Genomic DNA, 21,047 nt, shown 5'->3' with positions numbered 1-21,047 from the left:
TTTAGTGTTCCCGGCCAGCGCCAGCTACACGGACACAGGGAACCACCACCAAGCCGCCGCGTAGAGAAGCCTGTATCAGAGCTACCGGCTTCTCGCCTAGCCTGATTTCGTACGGAGAACACAGCTTCTCCACGACATTAAAAGAAAAAACAACCACCCGCCTAAACACCCCCACAATGGGGTCTGGCACAAAATGGCGGCCGGGCGCTGCCGCGGGGCATGACGGGACAGCCCGAGAGCCCGTCACGTGCGCAGCCCTGTCCCTTCCCGCCGCGCCGCGGTGCAGGCTGGGAGCGCGGAGGCGGCAACGCCAGGAGGGCCCGTGGCGGCCATTTTGTGTCGCTGGGCTGTGTGGGGCTGGTGCGGGCGTTGCGGTTCAGGAGGGAAGAGCTGGGCCGTCTCCTTTCTGTGTAGATCGGGGGCGCTGCCGCCGTCATGGGCCGTAAGAAGAAGAAGCAGCTGAAGCCTTGGTGCTGGTATCCTTCTGTGTGGGACGCGGCGGGTGCGGGGAGCTGGGCGGGGGAGGGCAGCGGCCTGGCCCGTCGTGTGTGTGCCCCGTCCTGTCCCGTTCTGCGCCCAGCTGCTTTCTCCTGCGATGGGGCTCTTCTCTCCGCCCCCGTTACAGCTGGGCTCCGTCCTTGCTGCGGCTCCGTTTTTGTGTTCCTCAGCGCGGGGATGGGGCCTGGCCCGTGCCCTTCTCCCCGCCGCGGCCTGTTCCGCCCGCTCCCGCGCCTGAGGCCTCGGCCGCGCTCCGGGAGGCCGGAGCTTCACTGAGTGGTCCTGGCGCACCCGTGGGCAGCCCCAGCGGGATTGCCGGGGTCATGGGGAAAATGGAGAAGGGGTTTTATCCCAGAGGGAAGGGTGTTAGCGGGAGAACATCCCTCTGATAAATACAGTTATTCGAGAAGAAATAAGGCGGATGTGATTAAAACAGATTTTTTTAAAACACTTATTTTCTTAGGGGGGCGCCTTCAAATTTGTAATTACTGCCTCAAAGTCACGTGTAATTTCGCAGTATTTGGAAATCACGGTGGATTTTTCTGCGATCGCTTCTTTACAATCTGCTTTTTGTTTAGGGGGTGATTACAGATTTAGCTTTTCGCTCTCTAGAATTTCTGCCCGATCTAGAATTGTTTAAGAAAGGATTTTATAAGCCGCGCTGAGATATTTTACCATTTTCTGTTGGAAGGCATCTGTGCTTCTGTTTTAAGCATTAATATATTTCAAGTTTTGGTGGAAGTGAGGGACACATTGTGTTAAAAAGGAATGGCGAATAAATAACGTGTTTGTGTCGCTTAAGAAGATACGTGTGGGTTGCTGAAATACTAATGCTGACCTGCAGTGAGGAAATTGCAGTTTGTCTTTTCTGTCACATAGATGTCCGGAAAGTTCTTTGCTTAAAGTCCTTCTGTTGAAAACCAGCATTCTTTATTGACTGCAGTGAATTATGCAGTGTCATAAAAATGATAGCTGGATAACTGAAGAAGGAAAGGAATTTTTGACTGAAACCTTTCTCTTTTATAAATGTTAGCTCCTGATACTTGTTGTTAAATAGACATTAATAGACACTTGTAAGTGTCCAGCATCACTTCCCTTTTGTGGATTTCAAGTCTGTTTCTCCTTTAATGTGTCAGCAACATTATTTTAATCTAAACATCCGCAGAGAAGGAATGAGTGCACTTAGGAAAATGTGGACTTGAAACACGTGTGTAAAAGAATATGGAATCAAATGATTATTCTGATTACGGGCACACATCTTGCTGGTTTTGTACCTGTCTGGGTGGTCTGAGGTCGGGGGAGAATTGGGTTCAGACACCCATGAAGTATTTGTCATTATTTGAATGCTCAGAGATGTTTCTTATGTTTTTGTTTGAGGAAGAATCATGATGCTAACTGTGTTATATAGAGGGTCACTTTGGGGTTTAAATGTTTCCTTAACAGTCTTCAATAGGTACTGTAACAGGGATTTTGATGATGAAAAAATCCTTATACAGCATCAAAAAGCAAAGCACTTTAAATGCCATATATGTCATAAGAAACTGTATACAGGACCTGGCTTAGCTATACATTGCATGCAGGTAAGAAGTTTTAGACTTACGTAAGCTTTTCTTAACAGTATCTAAAATTGGAATGAATAGGGAATTTTAAAAGGTGGGGGATTTGGTGCTTCTTAAAAAACACTGAGAAAAAACAATGATCTGTTTCTGTAACAGGAGTCCTGCAGCAGTCTTGTGCAAAGTGTGCAGTAGAGGTCTCTGCTGTCAGTTTGGGCTGTAGGAGGAGTGAAGGACTTGTTTTGGTATTCAGAAGACAAGTTTATTTAAACTGATTTAAAATGCTTATGGTAGTTAATAGTGATTAGGGAGTACATATCAAGAAAATGCTTGGCCAGAGAGATTCTTCCCATTAAGGATATTCATTTTCTGTCTTGAAACTGGCTGAAGAACACATAGAATTTAACCTGAATTGTGGTCAGGAAGATTTTTTTTTTCTCTCCAGGTACATAAAGAAACAATAGATGCTGTTCCAAATGCTATTCCTGGAAGAACAGATATTGAACTGGAAATCTATGGCATGGAGGGCATTCCAGAAAAAGACATGGAGGAACGGAGGAGGTTACTTGAACAAAAAACTCAGGGTAAAGTGTGATCTGTCTAGTTATCCGTTACTTCCCGAGCCTGTTTCTTACTGATACTCAGAAGAGGGAGGGCTGGGTTTGGTGCGTTCTCTAACCGCAGCTCTACACTTCTGCCAATCCTGTAGAAGGCTGAGAGATATTTTTCTTTTCCTGTTCAGAGGTAGCTCATAAGATTTGAATATTGTTATCTGTTCTAACTGGAATACCCCAGATAAAATGAATTTCATAGAATATAATTTGCCTTCAATGTGACTATATACATTGTATTCCTCAACAGAAAGCCAGAAAAAGAAACAACAAGATGATTCTGATGAGTATGAAGATGATGAATCTGCAGCTTCAACTTCATTTCAACCCCAGCAGGTTCAGCCCCAGCAGGGGTACATTCCCCCCATGGCACAGCCGGGTTTGCCTCCCGTGCCAGGTGCACCAGGGATGCCTCCAGGTAAGAAACACAGGTTGCTGCTTGCATCCTGAAATAATAATCTGCCCTTTCTAACACTGGGCGTTAGAGGTCACAAAATTATTTTGTGAGGCGCACATAACCGGTTTCTTAGTTTTCTTCCCCCATTCTGTGTGTGTGCATGTCTTCCCTTGTGAAATAGATTAATATAGTTAATGCTTGCACCTAGGCTCAACAAACATGTTAGTTAGGACAGATTAGTGCTTTAAACGTAAGTGTATCAATTATATTTTTGGTGGTATTTTGAAAACAGGGAAGAAAGTATCTAGAGACTGCCAGCATATAGCAGGCAGTTTGTACACAGACCACAAGTATGTTGAGAGAATTTTGATCAATGACAGCAAAAACTGGTCTCATCATATTTTCTGTAATGATAATGTTCTTTGGAGGCTACTAAGAAAATATATGGAGTCTTGCAGGACTGAGAACAGTGATTCTAAGATTTGCAGATAGTCTTTGATATTGCATTGTTTGTAAGCGTTATTTCAAAAAACAGTCTTTCAGAGCTTCCTGTAAAGCATTAATCCAAGTCTGAATGTATTAGATGAGATTTGTTAGTGACTGTATGTTGGCGGAGTTGTTTAAAGTTTATTTTTCTTTTAAGGTATACCACCATTAATGGCAGGTGTTCCGCCTATGATGCCTGGAATGCCTCCAGTTATGCCTGGAATGCCACCTGGGTGAGTAGCAAGAAAGATTTAATACTACATGTTCATACTGTGCACTTTAAGCTGTCACAGGAAAAGAAAAGCTAATTAGAAAAGTGTAGGAACCTGTGAACTCTCTAACCTTGATATTAAGACCAGCCAAAGAACTGGATGGCTGTAAACCAACATTAAAAATATGACCAAACTGTCAGCTTATGTATCAATTATGTTGACTTTATTGAGTAGTATAATAATTTAAAGTTCTGTGTTGGTTTAGAGCCTTCTGTGAGCCACTGTTCCTTTGTGCATTGCACATGTGTTGTATCTGGTTATCAGTCACCAAGCCAACAGGAAAAAAATACTGGATGGTTTACTTTTTTCTTGTATTTTGGGCAAAAGTAAGATGTTGGTTTTTAGGCTTGGTTGGGGTTGATACCGTATCTACCTTTTCACAGTGTGTTTGGAAAATCACAGTTAGATTTTGATTTTGTCATAAATTTTCACAGATTACATCAACAGAGAAAATACATGCAGTCATTTTGTGGTGGAAACATGTAAGCATCTCATTAATGTAATTCTAGGTACATTCATTATGTCATTTTATGTCATGTTTTTGATAAACTTGAAATTGTCATACTGAAAACTTCTGAATATTGCCTAAGAATGTGGGGGAAGTGTCTGGTTAGGTTTTGTTGTAGTATAATATCTGAAGTTTTTATGCTTTCTCTGAATGAATACTACAAAACTATGTTATGAGAAATACATTCTAGAAAATAGTAACAAACTAGACCCTTAGGGACTAAAAACCTCTCTTGAACCGGAGTGGAGCTCCTTTTGCTCAATTCATTACACTCCAGGAACTTTGTTTCTCAGTTTTGAAGTTCACTGAGGTGAAAGTGTGGGCATTTGTTTGTTTCTGAGACATAAATGTTGTTGTAAAATTATGTCATAGTTGAACATCGTGTGGGTGTTCATCATGACTGTACCTTTTCTGGGTGGAAACTGAACAGTATTTTATAAGACTTGATGGTACTTAGTTCTCCTTAAATGCTTAGTTAACTTCAGGTGAATGTAATGTTATTTAGTAAAAGACACAAGTTTAATCTAAAATTTTGCTTACTTAACCTGATTATATTTAGTTTAAAAAATGAGCAAAGAAGAATTAGGACCCAGGAAGCAACTTTTGTTTTAATGTGGCGCTAGTTCTAGCACAGTCCCTGCAGTTTCTCAGAAAGTCGTCTTTCTGGTGGCAGCAGGCAGTGAACATCACTTTTTTGGGGTCTAACAGTTGTCAAAAGACTGACTTTTGCCTTCTCCACCCATCAGCTCAAAAAGCGGGCGATGGTACTTTATTCCCAGTCATTACTGGTTCTGCATTTGGTTGATCTCTTTGAAGCAGTGGTAGGCAAGTTGGGAAGAAAAATAAGAGTAGCAGTTTGCTTTGCAGAAGGAGTGCTTGCCTGTTCATGACGGTTTGGTTTGACTGTGAAGCAGCAAAGGTGAAGGTGTCTTGACTTTGTCACGCAAATAGAAACTGCTTCTTCCTGGGGTTTTGGAGTGTACTTGTTTGCTACATCTCGCTTTATCTTGCTAAGTAAAGCATTTCTGTTTTGCTTCCTTAATCCAGCTTTGAGAGTCTGGGCGGGGGGGGGCGAGGGGGGAAGAGGCAGACTTAAGCTACACTTGGTTTGTTCTCTGTACAAAAACTGTATAGTAATCTCAGATAATACAATTTTTTTTTTTTTTTAATGGAGTTGCAGCCCTGCTCAGGAGGAATTTGCTTATATTGAGGGTTGTATATATGGTTTAGATGGGGAACATGTATTAATTTGTAATGTGATTTAGGAGATGCGGATAAGTCATTTAGATGCCACCTTTCTGTTAGGAAATACTTTTTTTTTTCTTCAGTTATCAGTAGCAGGAAAACAAAACACCAACAACCCAAAAACCCCGTTTTTAATATGAAGCAAAAGTGTGCCCTAATTAGGACTTCTAATGAAAAAAAAATATATATATAATCTTCTTTTCTATCCTTAGTGTAGGGAATATTTAATGTACTTGAAACTCCAGAAGCTTTCTTTTCCTGTGGTCTCAACTCTGCTTTTATCATTTTTTTGTGGATGGCTTTACAGATTTGTGTTGTCAGCCATTCACTAGAGTAAGGAGAATATGTTAAAATAATATGAGGGTGCTATAACCACAAATAGACTTGTGGTGTCAGGAAGGAGTAATAGCAGATGTACAGCGCTTTTAATGTGATGGCAGTTAGCTGTTTTTCTTACGCCCAAATTTTCTCAGTGTGCTAAGATCACATTCTTGGAATGCCCTGCTGAGACTAGTAGGTTGAAATAGATTTCGAGGGAGACACCAATTCTGGAAATCTGGTAATAGTGGAAGAGGAAGCTTGAGGAGTTATAGAAAAACAGTTCTTACTGTGGAGTCAGCTGGTTCTGAGTTGCCTCAGAGCTTCTTGAAATTACTTACCATAATATTTTATCTAATACAGGTATGTGCGAGTTGTTTAACAGTTTCTCATGAGTGTTCATACCAGTGCTCATTTTCTGTTTAATAGGATGATGCCGATGGGTGGAATGATGCCTCCTGGGCCAGGAATACCGCCTCTTATGCCTGGCATGCCACCAGGTAGGTCAGGGTTGTCAAACTCGTACTATGGGGAGAGCTACATGATGTTTATTTATTTCCAGTGAGAGTTAGGATTTATATAAAGAATATACAGACTTATGCCACCACTTTGGTGTGGATTGATTGCTACAGAAGCCACTCTTGTGCACAGGTGAAGGTGTCATTGTGTATGATACCATTGTGAAGGTAAGAAGTAGAATATAGCTTTCTCGTTGCATTTTTGCTGGCTTTCTGTTGCCTAGTCTTTCTTCAGTCCTTTTTTAATGTCTGTGACTGCAGCTGGAAAATTGTAACAATTGAAAATGTTGTGCAAAGTGAGAAATAATGTTGGTGATACACCCAAGTTGTGTGAAGAACAACATTAATTGCATTGATTTATTGAGAGCATAAACTTCTTCACTGAAACTCTAGTAGAAAACACAACTTAGTTCGGTATTGTTCTGTAGTGTCTGAGGTTACTGCCTATGCATGAATGTTTTTACTGACTGTTGGCATTAACTTTTGTGATGTTTTATTTTGCTATTACCTTAAAATTACATCTTCCCTGAGGGCCACTTTGTTCTTGGGAACACCGTGAACAGAATCCTCTAAAGGAGTAGAGGATTCTTACTTCCTTCAGCCTAACTGGTTACTTGTTCTCTGGTTTGTAGGTATGCCACCGCCTGTTGGTCCTCGTCCTGGGATGCCTCCGATGACCCAAGCACAGCCTGTTACAGCTCCAGGCATTCTCAACAGACCTCCAGCTCCTGCTGCAGCGGCACCTACCCCCCAGCCTCCGGTTACTAAACCGCTCTTCCCAAGTGCGGGGCAGGTAAGATATCATAGCCTGGAATCTATTGTTATATTCTTCAAATTGCCACTGTCTCAATAGTATCTATTCTTTATTATTGAGGAGGCCTGATAAATGATTGGTTAAGTTTCTTGCTTTGGTTGATTCTTAAGTTTTAATTCAGTGTAGTGCTTGAACAAATTTTAAAAGGTTCTTTTGTTTGTCTTATAGTAGCCATGAAGCCAGACAGAAATTCTGTAAGCACATGGGGGAGAAAGGAGTATGAAAAACACTTCTTTCTTTAATCCATTTAGTTTGTCATTTTTAAGGGTTCTTTGGGTGGGTGAAGGGATGTGTTAGTCAGCTACAGGAATCTGATTGCACAGAACTTTACATAAAATTTCCAAAGTACAAATCTTGACGTGACTTATTCTCTCCTTTTTATAATGGGCTCTCAACCCATAGATGGACTGATTTATTCTATAGTCTTTTTAAACTGGTTAAACATTGACTGAATTAGGAGATTTTTTTTTACTTTAAAAAGTTGAGTAAGTAAAGGTAATAAAAACTTGTTTAAATGTTTTGGGGAGGGAAGTGGGGAATTGATAGTGGCTTGTGACCTCTACCCTTTGATTACTCTTGTTCTGTATAAGTTTGAAGTTTTTGGTTGCTTTCAAGTATGTTACAGAGACCTTGGTAGTGTATTCTTTGCATTTTGGACTTCTGCAGGGAAAATACTCATTTACAAAAACACAGTCCTTTCATAAGAAATGGCTTAGTGTAAGAAATCCTTTCATCTGGATACTGTCCACCCATTTGTTTGGAGACTTTTCACTGTTTCCTTTCTTTTATGCTACAGATGGGGACACCTGTCACAAGCTCAAGTACAGCTTCCTCCAATTCAGAAAGTCTGTCAGCATCTTCTAACGCTCTGTTTCCTAGCACAGCACAAGTACGCAGGAAGTCACAGTTAAAAAAAATTGTTTTGCAACTTAACCCTTTGGACCGTTCTGTAAAATCTAAAATTGACTAAACATCTTCAGATAATTTCTGTTATATTCCTGATTATGTTTAGCTGGTAAAACTGCAGAGTCCTTGATTGTCACTTGCATCTTACTAGAAGTAAGCGTGTCAAAGCACCTAATTTTTCTTAGTGTGAAAGAATGAAATGTTACATCCTGGTTCTAAAGGGTTAAAAAAAGCATGAAAGCAGTTAAATGCATTTTAGTGGGCAGTGGTTAGCTTGATGCATGGTGAAGGCTTTTTAGTTTATGTTGTTTAATATTGTACATCATAATGCAGGGAATTTTGTAATTTGCATTATGTGCAAAAGAGTGAAATATTTTTGTTTTGGTTGGAAAGTTCAGATAAATCTAGATGTACAGTGACTAGTTACAAGAGAATGCTTTTGTTTCTAAAGCTTGCTTTGGAGATTGCTGTGTCTTCAGAGGAAGCCAAGTAAAGCAAACTTGTCTCACAGTTTTAAATTAAGGAAGAAGTAGGAAAGTGAGATGCTGGAATCTGTAGTGGACCTCATGTCTGTCTTCAGTTGAGTCTTCATTTTACAAGTGAGATTAAAGATCTATAGAGAGCCATAATTCTTTATGAAAATATTGCAGTGTTTTTATAGAGAGTGCTTAAAACAAAAACGCTGATGCAATAGAGCTTTCTTAAATATTTCATTAAAGCATTTCTTAAATACCTAATTTTAATGAATACTAACACTTTGAGCTGTACTCTAATGGTTGCTGAAGTATGCTAATAATTTAGTAGAGAACGATGCTAATAATTTAGTAACAGAACGATGAATTTATATGTATAGACTCTTAATAGAACAGTGATTCAGGAAAGATTTAGACGTTTACCAAACTCAGTATTTAAGATAAAAATTTTGATAGTGGGGGGCTTTTTGTTGTTCCTTTTTTTCTAGTTGTGGGTTTTGACCTGCAGATTTTAGACTTTCCGGTGTGTGTTTGTGTATATATGTGTAAATACTGGGTTTTATTTTGTCTTGTTTTCAGTTGCTCTAGTATGCGATAAGGCTGAACTTTACTTTTGTCAAGCTTGTTTTAATTATGTATCTCACTGGAAGATTTCAGAGGTCTAACAGACATCATTTAATTTCTTATGCGTTGAGAAATATTGATCTGTCTCTGTTTCACAGGCTGCAGCAGCTGTTCCAGGTCCGGTTGGTACTGATTTCAAACCTTTGAATTCTACACCTGCAACAACAACAGAACCCCCCAAACCTACATTCCCTGCTTACACACAGTCTACAGCCTCAACCACTAGCACGACAAACAGTACTGCAGCTAAACCAGCTACATCGATAACAAGTAAACCTGCTACCCTAACAACCACCAGTGCAACCAGTAAGTTGATCCATCCAGATGAGGATATATCACTGGTAAGTGAAAATATTTTAATTGTCATAACTGAAAAATGCAATTCATGCTGATATTTCTTCTGTGGTCTGCGTTATGCGTATTCTGATAACAGTGCAAACTGCGCAGTATTAATGTAGCAGAATCGTGCATTGATAAAAGTTTGGTTGCAAGGTGATGGCTGGCATATTGCAATGTTCCTGCTGCAGATTTAAGCTTTATTTTTCTTGGTGATGCTAATGAATGTGGGACAAAAGAAAAGTTGGAAGTGATCTTGATGCTATTACAGCAGTCAGAAATATGGATAAAACGAACCTTAATTTCAGTTCAGATATCTTCAGATTTGTGTTTGGCTTTTTTGTCCCAGCTTGTTATGAGGAAAAAGCTTTTTTTCAGCTGAGGGAGAAGGAGAATTTGTGTTGGGTGCCAAATGCTAGACTAGCCACCATTGATACAGTAACTTTGAAGGAAGGGGGAAAATACAGATGCTACTGTGTAAGGTTACCAGCAGCAGTCTTTGAAATAGTGTAGTACCTGTAATCTACTTTGTTACACTTTCTATTTAATTGCTTTTGATGAGTTTGAGTCTTACAGTGTGTTACTCTTGTCTGTTCTTGGTTTTAGGAAGAGAGAAGGGCACAGTTGCCTAAATATCAGCGCAATCTTCCTCGAGCGGGACAAGCTGCCTTGGGTAATCCACCAGTTGGACCAATTGGAGGTATGATGCCACCACAGCCAGGAATTCCTCCGCAACAGCAAGGAATGAGACCTCCCATGCCACCTCATGGTAATCATAAGTTTTGCAGTTCTCTTTTCTTGAAAAGCTTTGTCTTGAAACTTTTTTAAAACATGCAGGGCCATCTACTGGCAGTGGGGGTGGTGAAGCTTTTCACAAAATGCGATTTCTGCCCATTATTTTTAAAAAAACCCTATTCTTTGCATCTTAAATGTTCTTTTTATAGGTCAGTATGGTGCTCATCACCAGGGCATGCCAGGATATCTTCCTGGAGCGATGCCTCCATACGGTCAGGGACCTCCAATGGTGCCCCCTTACCAAAGTGGACCTCCTCGACCTCCAATGGGAATGAGACCTCCTGTCATGTCGCAGGGTGGCCGCTACTGATGCTACTACACACGCTCTAATAGGTTTGGAGATTAAACCTTTTCTCATCTTGTGCTGTTAATATAGCCGAGCTTCCGTCAATTAAGGCTGCATTGTGACTTTAAAAAAATAAGTATCTTCCCCCATGCAAGGAGCTATTGGACATTCTTATTTTACATGGGAAAATTATTTGGAATAATAACAGGAACTTTTCCTGATATTGCAATTTATACTGTATGGCTTCTTTTTCATGTTTCATCTAGGTTTTTAGAAGTGAAGTATAGTAAATATGGTTCGTTAAATTGTGAAGGCGCTGGAATTACATGAACATACCACCTTAAAGGCAAGTTCTGTACCATTATGTTGCTATTTGTGAAATTAAGCCTTCACAGCACTTCAAGTGCTGTTGGACTTCATGTCCCCAACACAGTTTGGTGAGGGCTGTAACTGTTCCAAACTACTTGTACATTTAAGTCTGAACTTGTAACAATATTTAATGTATTTAGAGTTCCTCCTGTTTCAGGGTTTAAGTAAACTGACCCACTAAGGTCTCGTGACTTTTCTGTACCGTTATAAACTTCATTGTAATAAAAGAAGATAAAAATTTATATGCCTTTTTATTCATGACCAGCTGTGGACAACTGCCTGAAAGGTTTGTACAGATGCATGCCGTGGTAGCTGTTGGTGTAATGAACACAGTTATTGGTGCTGTTTTGATAAAATCTGAATTGTTCTAAAATTAAGTCACTCCTTAGCTGCACGTCTGAGTAGACAAAGACCTGTACACTTATTAACTGACTCCTCAAAACTGAGGCTGCAGGAGGCACATCTTAGCTCTTAGATTGTAACTTCTCTTAATGCATAGGTTTCTTTATTTGAGCTTTCTTGTTCTCAATAGATTTGAAATGCCTGTGGGATGTAAAAGTGATTGCTCTAAGACGCATCCTAGTGCCAGATGTGTCCTGTTAGTTTATTCTTCAACTGACTCTTTTTAATGTGCAAACGGATATGAATTTCAGGAGCCTTTTAGATTAAGATTTCTAGAAGCTTAGGTGCATGTCACATGGGTGAGTGACTTCCAGTTGATGTTGTATTGAAGTTGACCTGCAAAAGAGAAAAAGTAACTTTAATTTCTTCTCAGTGTATAAAAGAGACAAGAGGGGCAAGAGTAATATGTTATATGGTATTTTTACTTTAAATGTTCAGAATTTCAGATATCAACAGTCTAAAAGATGGACAGTCCATAGTGTGCTATGATGTTGGCTGGGTTTCTTGAGCCATTTAATGGAAATGTCTGGAGTCTAGAACCTAAGAGACCTTTTTATCAGTTCTCCTTATTACAATTATCAGAGAGGTCTTCCCCATATGAATTAGTCATTTATCTATTTATAAGAGTACAGTGATAGATTACTGTCAAGGTTGCGATTCTCTGAATGTCTAACATCCTTGTGTTAGTGTGTGGTATTTCTGATGCGAATGGCAATGCAGAGGGAGACTTTTTCGAGAGAAGGGCAGTGAGAGCTTCCCTGGTCTCTTCGCAACAGGAAATAAAAGGAATGGTGAATTTTTCATTTGCAGGTCAACTTTAAATACATGTTCCAGCCTCAAGCCTTATCTGTGCAATTTAATTTCTGGAGATACCTCATCGTTTAGGGTAGTTTAGAAAGACTGTCAGCATTTCTTTGTCAGTTTATGTTCCGTAAGTGTTTTTGTTGATGGTGGAGTTTTTGTCACAATAATTTATATAATACTGAGTGTTTTGGCTCTTTCGTGAGAGTCTTGGGGGTTTTTTTAGCTACACTTAAGTCCTTAATGTGGCTTTATTCTGTACTGTTTCTTGATAGTCCAGAAATACAGTACAGCTAAAATACTACATTGTCTCTTGCTTTCCAACTTGAGGTCACTGAATGGTTCGTAAAAGTGCCCAGAGCATCCAAAACATGCTAATTGCAGCTGAACAGCCTTAGTTTAACCATTAAGAATTCTCAGACACTTTTTCTGACATGTTTGGCAGTTTGAAGACCATAACTCCAAGCCTCTGTTGAGAAGCAGTTCTCTCTGGTATCTGCTGATCACCTGTCAGATGTGCAGTATTTGGCTTGCAAATGTGCTGAGTGGGCCTTGATGTCAGATCTCTCGTTAGCTCTCTTCATCTTGCTTTGTACATCAGTCTAACAGATAGAACTGTTTTGCTTAGACAATACTTTTGTACTCTGGTTTTCTGTTTTTCTTTATCTAATAAGGGTAATCACAAAATGCTGGAGAGACTTTTACCCTGTCTTACATTCATCCTTTTTGTAATGCTACACATAATACGTTAGAAATGGATCTTAACTTGTGCTTTTAAAACTATAGAACTTCTGGGTTTTTTTCTGAAGGTAGTAGTGCTGCTGTGAGGATGTTTTCCCCTCCTACCCCTAGTAAAGTAAATACCTTCTCCCTTTGGTGTCTTTCTGTAACTTACTGGTATGTTTTCAGACCCCAACCTTTCCTGGGATAAATACTTGAAAACTTTACTGCATGTACTGTTAACTCAGCATACTCTGCAAGTTGTATTAACCAAGAGTTTCCCTCTTTTAAGTAGTGAATGTCTCGTTCTGATAATAGTACCATTTCGTAGCTAATACTACATAGACTTACAGCTTTGATGCTATTTAAGATTGAACTTTCCTTAGTAGTAATGTTATGATAATCCCTCAGCCAAGTGCTGCCACGTATTATTCATACAGTACTCTTAATTATCTACAGCAAGCCGGTAAACATTTTTTCCATGATTTTTCACGTGGATACTTCCATTTCCTGCTCCTGTCAGTTCTGTGCTCTAAGAGCTGTGATGTGGCTATCTTTAATTACTCTTTAATTACTCTTCTGTCTCCTGTGTATGCTCCCTAAAGAGGCGGGTGTTTCAGTGCATATGTTGTCTGTTGGTGCCTGCCTTCATTTCTTTGGACACTGCTTCTTAATGTTCAGAGAGTTGGATTTATGGTGCATTTTCCCAAAAAGAGGAAAACTAGTTTGAATGTGGTAATTGCTTGTATAAAGACTAAGGCTTGGTTTACAGTACAAAGTTTAATAAACATAGTTGTACCAACAAAACCCCTAATGTAACGTAGCTATGCAGACAGTTTTTTGCTCTCCCTGGAAAGTGATTGCAGAAGCTTTTATTATTACAGAAAAGTGTATCTCTTTAGTATCTTGCAGGATTTTAGTGATATAATTACATACTTTGGTTTTCAGTTGTTGTCTAAATTTGCCACGACAGATCTTGCAGTAAACCTAAAACTTGCAAGTGGTTTTTGGTCAATCTTTAAATTGGAATGTAATGCAAACTTTGAATACAAAAAACAGTCTGCAAGAAAATGTTTATACACAGGTGGGAAAATATGTTTAGCAACATACTTAGAATTTATGGCATCTAGGACTTGTTTAAAAGGTTCTAAATTATTTATGCATGGTCTCTCAATGTTACGAGAGGCTGGTCTCATATCTGCTGATTTTTAGAGCCAAAGGGGTGAGACTGGCATGGAAGGACCTTGGAAAAGCCCAGGCTGGTTTTTCGGAAGTCTTGATATGACTGTTCATGCTACCTCTAGAGTATCTTTCTGCCTTTGGCAAAGGTTGCTTTAAATAAAATCTCGAAAATTCAGCTGGCTTATGTGGACTAAAGAACTTGTTTTTTTCACAGATGAGATTTTTAGGTGCTGATAATAAATTTGAGGCTGGGATGTATATGTAATAATTTCAGTGGATAACTATTCCTCGCTCTGTGCATGCATGGGAGAACATAAACAAGCTTCTAGAAACACATTCAGCTGCATCTGCCTTCTATGGTTTCCGCAATTATTTTAGTGTGTGGAGCTCTTGAACAGTACTTCCATAGAGCTGTATAACTTACTTTCTTAAAACCTGGATAAAATTGAATGGAATATGTAACCTGCAGTTACTTTATAGAAATCAAAGAATTTTGCATACAAGATAGAAGATAAAATATCGAGATTACTTCAGTTTTACAAACAGCAAGAAGGGCCTTATGACTCTTCAGTTAAATTGAAAATCTAATACACCAGTCCATGAGTTGGGGCTGCAGTTTAAAATGGTAACTAATGACACTTAAGAATAATAGTAGATGGCTTAATAATTGTACTGGTCTAGTTTCTACATAAATACTAAGGTGAGGGTGAACATTTTCAGTGGCTGATGGAATCTTTTTGTGAACTGGTGGAGTAAATACTATCAGTTATGGGAAGAATGCCCCAAGACAACTGACTTGGGTTCCATTGATCAAGATACAAAGCAAAACAAACTGTCCAATTCAGAAATAGCTACCAACTGTAAAGAGTTTCCTTTGGCCCTAACTAAATAGGTGCTGTAGCAGTCATTTTCTTTTGTTTGCTTGATCACTGGAATTTTGTTAACTTTGAATGCATGTCTTTTACTTAATTGGGTCATGTTTTTTCTAAAATTTAAATTTTTCTTCTTCCTATAGCCCTGCCATAGGACAGGCTGAGGCAGAGTCTCAGTGTTGCCCTGTTCAGTCTGAGGCAAGTGGGATTTATTTTATTCATTCTGGGGGCTTTCACAGCTTTATGGCTGTTGGATATTTATGTCCCCAAACTTGCAGCAAGTTTGGTGAAGGCCCCTAAATTTATTTTAACTTAGGTTTTTTTTAATTCTCTTTTGGTAGATGGGCTCTATATTAATATTTATCTTTTTATTATTGTGTTTTTAAGAGTCTTAGGGGGAGGGAACATGTTTTAAGATGTTTGGGTACCTTTTCTCTTAACGGAAGGTGTTTCCTTCAAGGCTGCTCGCGTGGTCCTTCAGCCACACTGCCCCCTCCCTCTCTTCCCTTGCATTGCATTTGTGCTGTATTTGGTTTTGGTTTTGCTAATGTGACTTTTGTGTGGTCTGTGAACTAGTCGCATGTAAATACCAATTAATAATGTTTCTTCTGGGGAGATGCATCTAATGAAGTGCTTAAAATATGTAGGTTTACACTAGTTAGTGACATTTACGGTCACAAAATCGTGTAGCCTAAATTACAGAATACAGTTTATTTGGAGGAGGTTAAGATGTTCATACTGCTGCATTTGTGAGCTGCACCACAACAAATATTAATGTAGAGCCCTTTGAAGAAATAGAGATTGAAGTTGGTGAAGCAGAAGAATGAGAAATCAAAGCTGCAGATTTTTCAGTTTGTCAGTTTCAGGGAAAATCTTTTCCTCAATCTCTCAAATACACTAAACTTGACAGTATTTTGTCTGTTGCAGCAATACTCAAAGTCATAGCACTTTTTTGAAACCTCATGGAATTCTGTTGCATATTCAGAATTTGCTTTGGTATATGGTTATCTAAGTTCCCTCTTTCACACAACGACTAGCAAAAAATTCTACCCTTTGTGAAGAAAAAGGAGCTTTAGTGTTGCCGCTCACACTATTGCAGATATATTCATTTTGAATGCTTGAGGTTGCTTAAAGACAACTCAGCTTCTGAAGAACAGGTTTTGTCCAAGGAGGTCTTTCAGTGAAACAGAAAACCGATAGAAGTTTGAGTCCGGTTTTATAACTGTAAAATTCTCATCTAGTGCAAATGGTTCAGATTTTGCTCTTTTCCTGAATTTCTGTTAGTGACATTTTCCTCCCTGCCTCCTCGTGTGGACCTAAGGGGCATAATTCCGAGAGGAATTTACACTGTAAACGAGGTCTCTTAGAGGAACAACAGTGTGCTTTTACTGCACTCCAGTATTGCAGCACTCTGTGTATCACAAAGCTGTGCATCTCATGGAATTTCTTTTCTAATGATGATAGTATTTTAGTGACTTGACTTTTATAGATATTACTGGAAGTAAGTATTGGGGACTACTTTGCATTTTTTTTTTTAAGCTTTAGTAGAGGTATGTGATCTTTTAAAAGGGCAAGAGTTAACTGATACTCTACTAAACTGGGTGAATGTGCACCCACTGTTTTTAACAGAGAAGTGAATGGGAGATGTGCCACATAAAGTACATGCACACTTGAAGTTTTTGCTTGCTTTACAGTTGCGTGATGAGTTCATAATACATTTGTGCCTTGACTAATAAAGATTGTAGCCCTTAAATACCCTGAGGAATAGACTGCCTCCAGAAGGATTTTTTTTTAAATGTGTGTATACTTGCAGCTGAACGAATCAGACCCGTGAAATGATGATAGTAACTGGAGTCTATAAAAATGGAGCTATTGGTGACTACCGTATTTTCCTGTAGTTGTTGGGGTAGGCAGATACTAGTTTAGAGTAAAAAAAGTTTTGAGGAAGCCTTTGAAAAGATCGAGATAGAAATGAAGTGATTTTGAAGTGTAATGTTTATAATGTTCCTTTTGAAGTTCTGGAAAAAAGTGACTTTCCTTACGCTGTAAACATCAGCTTTATGCAGTCTTTGATTGTCAGAGCACAAATTCCCATTAAGGCTCTGCTAGAAGAAAATACAGTTTGAGTACAGCATTTATAGATTCTGCTGTATAGTGAATGCATTTTTACTTTTGCGAAGGTCCATTTGAGGGAGCCAGGCACTTCACTTTGCTGCTTCTGCAGCCAGCCAGGTCCTGCCTTGAGCCACAGGATTCAGGATGTTATCGTCATCCTGACGAGTCAGTATTGAGTGTCCATGGGGTGAACCGAGGCTTCCTATTTACACACCTGATCACACTTCTGAGTAGTCAGGCACTTCCACCCGAGCAAGATCGTAAGATTTTTATTTCTCAGGAATTTAAAGAGGCTGAAAAGTTTTCAGAAAATAGTAGAGTTATAATGCTGGTATCATCTTGACTGAAAACAAACAAACATGCAATGTGGAGAGCTTGAAGCTTCCTTAAAAACTTCTCTTGCTGGCAGTTAAAGTATATCTCTTTTTAGCTAGCTGCCTTATGCCAGATTCAAGCTTCTGATACCTCAAATTTTATTTCTTATATTTTGTCAAAATCTTAGCTGTATTCCCAGGTGCTACTCAGAAAGGGGGTATGTGTAGAAGTTCAACTTCTGCTGCCCTTAGTAGCCAATGTGTATAAAAGATTTTCCCTAACAGCAGTTTTGAATTACCAGAAATCAATGCCATACAACCAAAGGAACCTATTTCACTGTCTCCCAACTTAGGAAATGAGGTAATGCTTTGAGATCAAGAGGTCATGCAGAGCTTTTTTCTTTCTCCCTTTTTTTTTTTTTTTCTGTTGAGTTACTTACATATACGTTAATTGCACTGAATTCTTCAGCTTCTTTCCCATAAATTTTAGTGGAAGAAAAGACATTTTGCTCTTTCATTTTTAAAGTCTAGAATAAGAAAACACTTTGAGTCTCTTTAATGAAGGAACCTGGCAATGTAAGTATTGTAATTTCCTTTATGTTTGTGGTAGGCAACAGGGTTACCTTGTTCAACGTGGGGCTTATGTATGAAAAATAGCAGAAAAGTAAGGGCAAGTTGAAAATAGTCAATAGTTGCCTTTACTTCATATGCTTTTCTAAAACAACAAATTGCAGTAATTGAAGTTTGGCAGCTTTTTAAATGAAAATCTAAATCATGGGTTAAACTCCTTGGTTTAATACAATTTGTGTTTCTGTTAACTAGCAGCAGAATTTCAGCATTTGCTACTTACTGGTAGAGAAGAAAAATTCCACAGCACTGCCAGTACAGGTTAGTTTAATCTGTAAGTACCTGATGTTCCTATTTGAAATAATCTGTTCAAATGATACCACTTAAATACATGAGGGGAATTTTGGTCTCTGAAATGTGAATGTCTCTGTTATCTACTACTGTTTTCAGTAGTGAGTGAACATCTAGATTTTGAAGATCTGTAATGGATTTAACTACACTTACGGGTAGGTAATACCTGCAAACACTTTTAAGGAAAATTTAATACGGCACCTTAACAAATAGCCATTGGTGCTACTGAAAATTGTGAATATCTAAAGTTGAAGTTGCTTCTTCAGTAACTTGCCTATTGTAAGAGAGGCTGTTTTATCAGTGAACCTATTCTAGGAGACTATATTCGCTGTGTTGGGGAGTGAGCATTTCTGTTTGTAAGAATCCATAGCAGTAATGTAATCTTTCTTTCAGTTTTCTTTGGCTATTTTTAATTACTGTCTCCTGCCAACACATTTTTACTTTGTTAGGTCTGTGAGCCTGGAGCTTATTCTTCTTTCTCTTTCCTACCCCCCATTTCAGAAGCTACCAACAAAAGTGGGTTTGCCCAGCTGTTTTATCTTACTCCAGAGTTACTGCTCTGCCCCTCTTCTTTTTTCCTTCTGCCCTATTCCGTATTCCTGAAATTTTGGCCTTTTATTTTATAGAATAGTCTACAAGTTAAAATAGGAGAGATTCTTTGTGATTGGATAAAAGATGCAACCTTCTCCAGAATAGCTGCCTACATGTATTTTTATTCAAGCCTTGTGTACCTCATCTCTGCGTAGCAGCATGGGAGATGGAAACTTTCTGTGCTGTAGCACAGAGCGTAGTTTAACTGCTGGGTGAGCTGTAAAACCCTCTGCTTTAATGCACTTGTCAAGGGCATGTTATCACATGGTGAATTTTGAGGGGCTTTTGACCTAATTGGTGTATAATTATATAGAAAGTAGGTATTGGGCAGATCACACTAGCGTGGTAGCTGAACAGACACTTCAGTTTTGCCAGCTTATCTGTATGATCTAGAGTAGATTGATGAGTGACTTGATGCTTCTAGCAGTATTGCTTATTTTAAAATTTTGGAACCTTATGCGACACTGCAGATTTGATCATGCTAACATAAAAAGTTTCAAGGGGATTGTATCTTCCAAGGTTTTAGAATAGTTGTGCTTGAAGCCCATCTCCTGGTGTCTTCTCTGCGTCACTTCTCAGTCATTCACACTAAATTGCTTTGTCTGCAGAACTAGCTACATGCAAATTTTTGAATACTGTTGTGTAGGTGTTTCTCCCTAGAAGAAAAAAAAGGGCAGAGTTGTCTAATTTGTAACTTATCTTTGCCTGTATTTCCTAAGTCTTAATGGCAGGTGTGCATGAATAATAGGGATACCTTGCTGTGAGACCATTATCCTTATTAACAGAATGTGTGCATCTTTTAACTTCTGGCTGATGCTTAAGGCAATGCTCAGTAATAAGTCAGAATGAGTAACTGATTGCTTTTGCCTGCTGAATTCCTTTGTGAAGTGTTAGTTTTGATGGTGGCTGGATGCTGACCTGCACTGCCTGTACACCAGCTGGGCAGTGGGTGGGGATAGCTGAAGGGTAGTGGTGTTCTCTAGTGTCTTTATCAACAAAAATCGTGTTTGTCCAGAGTAGATCTTAATACGAACTCTGGTAGAACATCATCTATTTGTGAAACTTATGGCAATCAATTACAGTGCTTTTTGGTGGAATTAAGTTTATTTTTCTTTGATACTGCACTAAAATAATACTAGGAATCTGAGCTTTTGTAACCAGGTGAGCAGTCTTAAGTTATAACTCATTTTCTGATACACCACTACAGCAGCTGTCCAGTCTAATGTGGTTCAGAAGTCTTCCTTCTCTGTTCTGATGTGGCATATATGGACAGCAACTCAGTTAACCCTGTTTCCTTCAGGCTTCTGCTTCCTGACTCTGAATCACCATTTCAGAGATCATGGCCACTGTGCAGTGAACCCCAACTCCAAACGTTAGTACTTTCTTAAAGACCTAAAAGCACATGGTTGAATTCTGTCCCCTCTCAGGAGCAGTACAGCCACGGGAATTAGTGTGTCATGAAGGTTTTTTTTCTGTAACTTGATGCTGGTTTTGTGTAAGTAGTGTGAAAGGGATGGAATTGTTGATCTTTTTCAAAAGACAGGTGGCAAAATATTGATGTTGAATTTAATTCAAGAAAGTGAGAGACTGGTAAGTACGTGCATCGCTTTAATGCATGCAAGTAATGGTAACAGTAACTAGCTTAATTTTATAGCATTCAGTTTACAAAGAAGAATATGGATCTGACATCGTTTTCATCAATTGGAACCTTCTATGAACTGTATGCTTCAGGAGTGGATCGTTGCACATATACATCTGTAAAGTATCTCTACCACTTTGTAACAGTCGCTGATTAAACAGAAGTGAACCACTGTTTCTGTGTATTTTTTTCTCCTCTTGAGGACCTATTTAAATTATCATTGCAACAAATGTTAGCTGTTCCAAAGTGTATGAGCAGAAAATCCACCTTTACTCATGTTACCGTTTGAATAACTCTACTAGCTCTCTGATTGTCTGTAAACTACCAGAACTGATTCACATGAACTTTGTCTTTAAACAAAGAGTTTTAGACCTGGAAACAAGCAAATGAATCCTGACTTCACATGCAAGGTCCTGCACGTGGGTTGGGGCAATGCCAGGCACAAACACAGGCTGGGCGGGTAATGGATTGAGAGCAGTCT

The 21,047-nt window shown here is 39.1% G+C and overlaps 1 protein-coding gene across 8 annotated transcripts; it reads left to right on the top strand.

Moving 5' to 3' along the window:
• Window positions 1-284: 284 nt before the first annotated feature.
• On the top strand, window positions 285-20,740 carry ZNF207 (zinc finger protein 207). 8 transcript variants are annotated; one of them, XR_011741851.1, is made up of 14 exons: window positions 285-476; window positions 1,952-2,078; window positions 2,500-2,638; window positions 2,916-3,083; window positions 3,706-3,781; window positions 4,255-4,302; window positions 6,321-6,391; window positions 7,042-7,202; window positions 8,020-8,112; window positions 9,325-9,567; window positions 10,169-10,331; window positions 10,507-10,690; window positions 10,910-10,989; window positions 15,133-20,740. XR_011741851.1 is itself a non-coding variant. In XM_065852129.2 (13 exons), exons 1-12 carry the CDS (start codon window positions 436-438, stop codon window positions 10,665-10,667), a joined length of 1,491 nt encoding a protein of 496 aa, XP_065708201.1. In that variant the 5' UTR covers window positions 285-435; the 3' UTR covers window positions 10,668-10,690; window positions 10,910-11,254. The 8 variants fall into 8 exon arrangements, 4 of the variants coding, with proteins under 4 accessions (XP_065708201.1, XP_065708200.1, XP_065708203.1 ...); XR_010652499.2 differs by having other exon boundaries at window positions 10,507-10,989; window positions 15,133-15,187; window positions 18,244-20,740; XR_010652498.2 differs by having other exon boundaries at window positions 10,507-10,989; window positions 15,133-15,187; window positions 18,241-20,740.
• Window positions 20,741-21,047: the final 307 nt, after the last annotated feature.

This window comes from Patagioenas fasciata, chromosome 18 (genome assembly GCF_037038585.1).
Source record: "Patagioenas fasciata isolate bPatFas1 chromosome 18, bPatFas1.hap1, whole genome shotgun sequence".
Classification (NCBI taxonomy): domain Eukaryota; kingdom Metazoa; phylum Chordata; class Aves; order Columbiformes; family Columbidae; genus Patagioenas; species Patagioenas fasciata.
This window is presented reverse-complemented; position numbering and strand designations above follow the sequence as displayed.